The sequence below is a fragment of the Glycine max genome, chromosome 9, assembly GCF_000004515.6.
Source record: "Glycine max cultivar Williams 82 chromosome 9, Glycine_max_v4.0, whole genome shotgun sequence".
NCBI classification, from domain to species: domain Eukaryota; kingdom Viridiplantae; phylum Streptophyta; class Magnoliopsida; order Fabales; family Fabaceae; genus Glycine; species Glycine max.
The window spans coordinates 40,976,539-40,981,153 of NC_038245.2; the positions used below are offsets into that span (position 1 = coordinate 40,976,539).

General features: G+C 34.4%; 1 protein-coding gene across 1 annotated transcript; it reads right to left on the reverse strand.

Annotated features, from left to right (window-relative positions):
- PIN1C (auxin efflux carrier component 1c) lies at positions 1 to 1,329 on the reverse strand (the record flags this gene model as incomplete). Its single annotated transcript, NM_001251420.1, is given in 2 exon segments — positions 1 to 15; positions 132 to 1,329. Coding segments are annotated over 2 exon segments (1,213 nt in total), but the record flags the coding sequence as incomplete, so codon positions are not given.
- Positions 1,330 to 4,615: the final 3,286 nt, after the last annotated feature.

Below are 4,615 nucleotides of genomic sequence, written 5' to 3' on the forward strand. Positions count from 1 at the left end.
TATGATTATTCTCCACTGGTTACCAAACACCACAAGTAAACAAACAAATAAAGACTAATATTATTGTGTTTGGTTCTACATCTTAGATATAATTTTTCACATTTACTAAGAAGCTAGTAGTTTTAACTTACTTCTGAACAGATTTCTCAAAAAATCCAACCTAGAAAGAACAAAAACAAAAATAAAACCTTTTCCTGGAGATACATTCAATTTGACTTCTTTCTGATCATGACCTCCTCCATACTCATGGGCACCAAACACATCAGAAACTGGTGAAGCACTTGAACTCCAAACAAACATATGAAGGTCCCTATTCCCATCCTCAGGCTTCAGCTGAGCCTGCCCATTAGGCCTCTTGGCATTAGCATTAGCAGCAACACTTTTGGACCCATTAGAGGGAGAGAACATGCCAGGGTTTGGTGCAGGGTAGTGCCCAGTTCCACCAGCAGCATGGTAATGAAACTTTGGCTTCCCACCATCTTCATCATAGTTAGAAGGCCTTGGAGTTGGCCCTCTTGAAGCTGAAAGGCCATAAACATCAGAGGCACCAAAGTTTGAGTTCCTGCCACCAGCAGCCATCATGGAGTAGAAATCAGTGTGGTTGAAACTAGAGCCTCTCGGCGTAGGGTTCCTAGAGGATTGCAAAGAGTATATCTCAGCATTGGTAAGGTTGGAAGGGCGTGGAGTGGTGGAAGAGAGACCCTGAGACCTTCTAGAGAAGATGTCTGATCTTGAAGCATTGGATTTCCTCACAGTGACATGGAGTTTACCATCTTCCTTGATCTCAGCTTCAGTCTCAAGTGGTTGTCTTCCATCCAATGACATGACATCAGAGTCCACATGGATGGAGACAATGGAGGCAGCAGTGTCAGGGAACTGCTCAGAGATGAGCATTCTGGCACCTCTAAACTCAAACAAGAAGAGCATCAAGGTGTACCAAATGATGCACTGGAGGACCACAATTTGCACCATGAGGCTCCCTGAGAAGTCACCATACATCCCTTTGAGCAAAGGGATGCCCATAACCAAAGTGTTTGGGAGGGTGGAGAGAGAGAACAAGGTTATGGCCCATTCCAAACAACCCCTTTTGGTGATGTTGCTCCAAACTGCAAGGAGGACTAGTATTATGATCTTTTGAAGGGTGTCAGCAGCTAGGAACCTCAGGTTCATCTCATAAGGGTTGTTGGAGGCTATGAAGTGGAAGGAGAGAAGAGGCACTGCAAAGAGTGCCACAAAACGGTTGATGCCAGAGCATTGATCAGGGGAGAAAATCTTCCACCACTTCACTGAGCCATAGGCTAGTATCATGGCCACATAGAGTGGCACCATTGCAGTCATCACATGGTAGAAGTCTGTTAAGGTGATCATTTTTTGTGTGTCAACAAGCCTCTCAGAAAGATGATAGAAGCAGAAGAGAGTGAGGGAAGGAATATATAGGAAGGTTGAAGTGGCAGGTTTTGGAGAGTTTGAGTTGGAGTTGGTGGTGATGATGATGATTATGAAGATTGAAAAGATTTTATATAGGGATGTGGAAGAGCATGTGGTTTTGGGGCAGTGAGTGAGTGAATGGTGCTAATGTGCAGCAGAGAATACAGCAAATATTTTTTCAGCTTTGAGAGCTGCAAGCAAGGTTGCACTTGCAGTCTCCAAAGCACAAGGCAGAGTGGGGGGAGTTTTGTTGCCTTTTTATTTAGTTTTTTTTTCGTAGTTTTGTTTTTTTTTTCTTTTTTTGAAGTGTGTTTGGATTTGGGGTTTGGGAAGGGATTTGATGGCTTTGGAAACTTGGGTGGGTGGGTGTGTGAGGCTCTCTCCCTCCCTACCTTCTATTCTATGGGTCCTAAATTTGTCACAAAAAGCTTAGGAAAAGTATTTTGGGTTGAGGTGGGAATGTCTCCAAGAACACTTGTTTTGGGGGAGTGCTTTAAGCTTTGTAAAGGGACTCTTTCTCTCTGGATCCACGGTTTCTTTATGAAGGGTTTTAAGATAAAAAGAAACATATATAGAAGAAAAAAAATTGTGTTGTTTAATCATACTAGTTGAGCATAATATGTCTGTTTGAATAATTATGTCTAGTTCAATATTGTGTCTGTTGAAAGATTCAAATCTACTGGGTTTTTTTTTCCTTTGTTTTTCTAGTTAGCAATAACAAATAGATTTGGAATTTGAAATTTGCGATGTTGAAATTTGGAATTGAAAAAAAATAGATTTAACTTGCATATTTATTAAATAAGTTTAGTTTTGATATATTCTCTGTATAAAGATCATTATATTGTCAACAATTTAAATTATATGACAATTTATTATTTGATGATAGTGTAAATTTTCTTATAAAATATTCTAAATATATTCTTATTAAATTTTAGATTTAACATGTAATGAGGACAATGTAACAAAGTCTTTTACACCATTTTTTAATTACAAACTATATGTATTGTAAGTTAATTTATTAATTTTTATAACAATTTTTTTTACCTGAGCATGGAGTGACAACCGAAGACACCACTTTACTCCAAAATTGAATTGACCAGGTGGGAGGAAGAATACACATCTTAGTTATAAAAAAATAATGACTAAATTTTATATAAAAATAATTTATAATATATTAAAAATATAAAAAAACTCTTCAATTAAAGTCGCTTTCCAATTATATTCTTTTTTTTGTTTAACCCATTTCGAGGTAAAATTATATGTCTAATTGCGACTACATACGCTTAAGTTGGAAAACCTGAAATCTTAATTAAAAAACCCAAATTTCAAATCACTTATTTCAACAACTTTTCATATTATATTCTTATTACCTATACAAGATAATTGATTTATTCCTACTAGTATAATATTATTAAAATCAAATAAGTGGTTAGAGAAACATTTCAATAGGGTTAGATGAATTAAGATGGGAAACTCCTCGATCTAAGAAGATAGATAGATAAGGCTATACATGACTTCCAAGGAGTGGAGGATACAGAAAACAGAGGACAAATAGAAGAGATGAAGAGGGTGAAAACCAACACATAGACATATTGTCCTTTTCCCAACGATATCTAATAAGGCTTGCACTTCCAAGAGCTTCGGGTTCATTTTGTTAGGTGGGACCACACCACAAATCCACAATGCTAGGTTTAGTTAAAATAAAATAAAACAATTGAAATACAGACTAACTAAACTGTGTTCCATGTTCCAGGAGAAAGTAGAAACAATCAATATCAATATATTGTAGGAAATAAAAATAGTATGGAAAATAAAGCAGCTGAAGACAAGGCATCACTATCTTCTTGATTGCGAAAATTTAAAGAAAGATAGGAAGGTGTGCAGTAAAATCTCCAAAGTATTTGCAATTCTTATTATTTAGAGTTTCTCATATATTTCGATCATATTCTTAAACTATTTTTAGCATGTTACTCCAATTTTGATTGAGCGTTCAAGATGAATCAATTGTGCTAATTAGGAAGTCACAAACTATAGTTACACTTATTAAAGGACCAATTTAAGCAGTAAAGTCCATGCATTTCATTCAGAACCCAAGAATGTTTTAATTGATAAAATGTTCAAATTCATAGAATAAGGAATTGAGCCAACTTCCAATAATTTTTTTTTTTATAATGGTGAAAATTCTAAAATTGTTTATTTGTAGAACATTGATCAAATCCATACAGATTAAATTTTATCCTAATTGTCACTCTACTCATATAAATGCAAGTTTATATGCCTGATCTGTTTAACTTCTTTTATATTATTTTAGTTTCGCAAGCTAGATCGCCAACTTGTAGTCAATGTAAACTAAACCAACCATTATGTTGACTCATTTATTTTGCATGTCGATCTAATTTAACTCATTTATGTGTAGACCTATGTAAACTGAGTTGACCTGTATATCTATAATCAAGACAAACCTAATGCATAACATGTCATATATTAAGCTTCCAAGTTCCAACTAAATTTGCTCGTAGAAATTGAATCATGTATTCTCGTTCCTCATTTGTCCTAGGAGACAGAGACATCAGACATGGAAACACTTGGCTTGAAATGTGGAGCAAGAAGGGTACCCACAATAAATTTTCACAATTGACCTTTTTCATCTGTATAATCTTCTCTTGTTTGCACATCTATATAATTTTCAAAATTCTTTTGTATCCTTTAACATTTTTTTGTTCTCTCTTTTGTGTCAATGATTATTCACAACAAATAGATTGAAAAATAAAGGAATTTAAATTATGAAAGTAAATTCAATAGTTGTTTAGGATACTGTGAATTGATTTTGATCACATTTGGAACAAATATACATTTAAAATTATTAATCATAAATTGGAATGTAAAAAATGAGGGGAAATGCTTCAAAAACATGCACTAATGTGTCACTGGAAAGTTTGTATTAGACAGTAAGTATGTAAAAACTAAAATGTAAGACGTTATTAGTTATAATTAAATGATAAAAATATATAAATATAAAATAACATGTATAAAAATATGCACGTGCAGCATTATTAAAAAAAAGTTCTGCTAACAAATTTTTTAATGCAATATTTTTTTAATATGGTATAAAGTTAAACAAAAAGGTTCACATTCCCGCAGAGTTGTTTACTTGAACCAATAAAGCTGTGAACACTGAACCGCATTG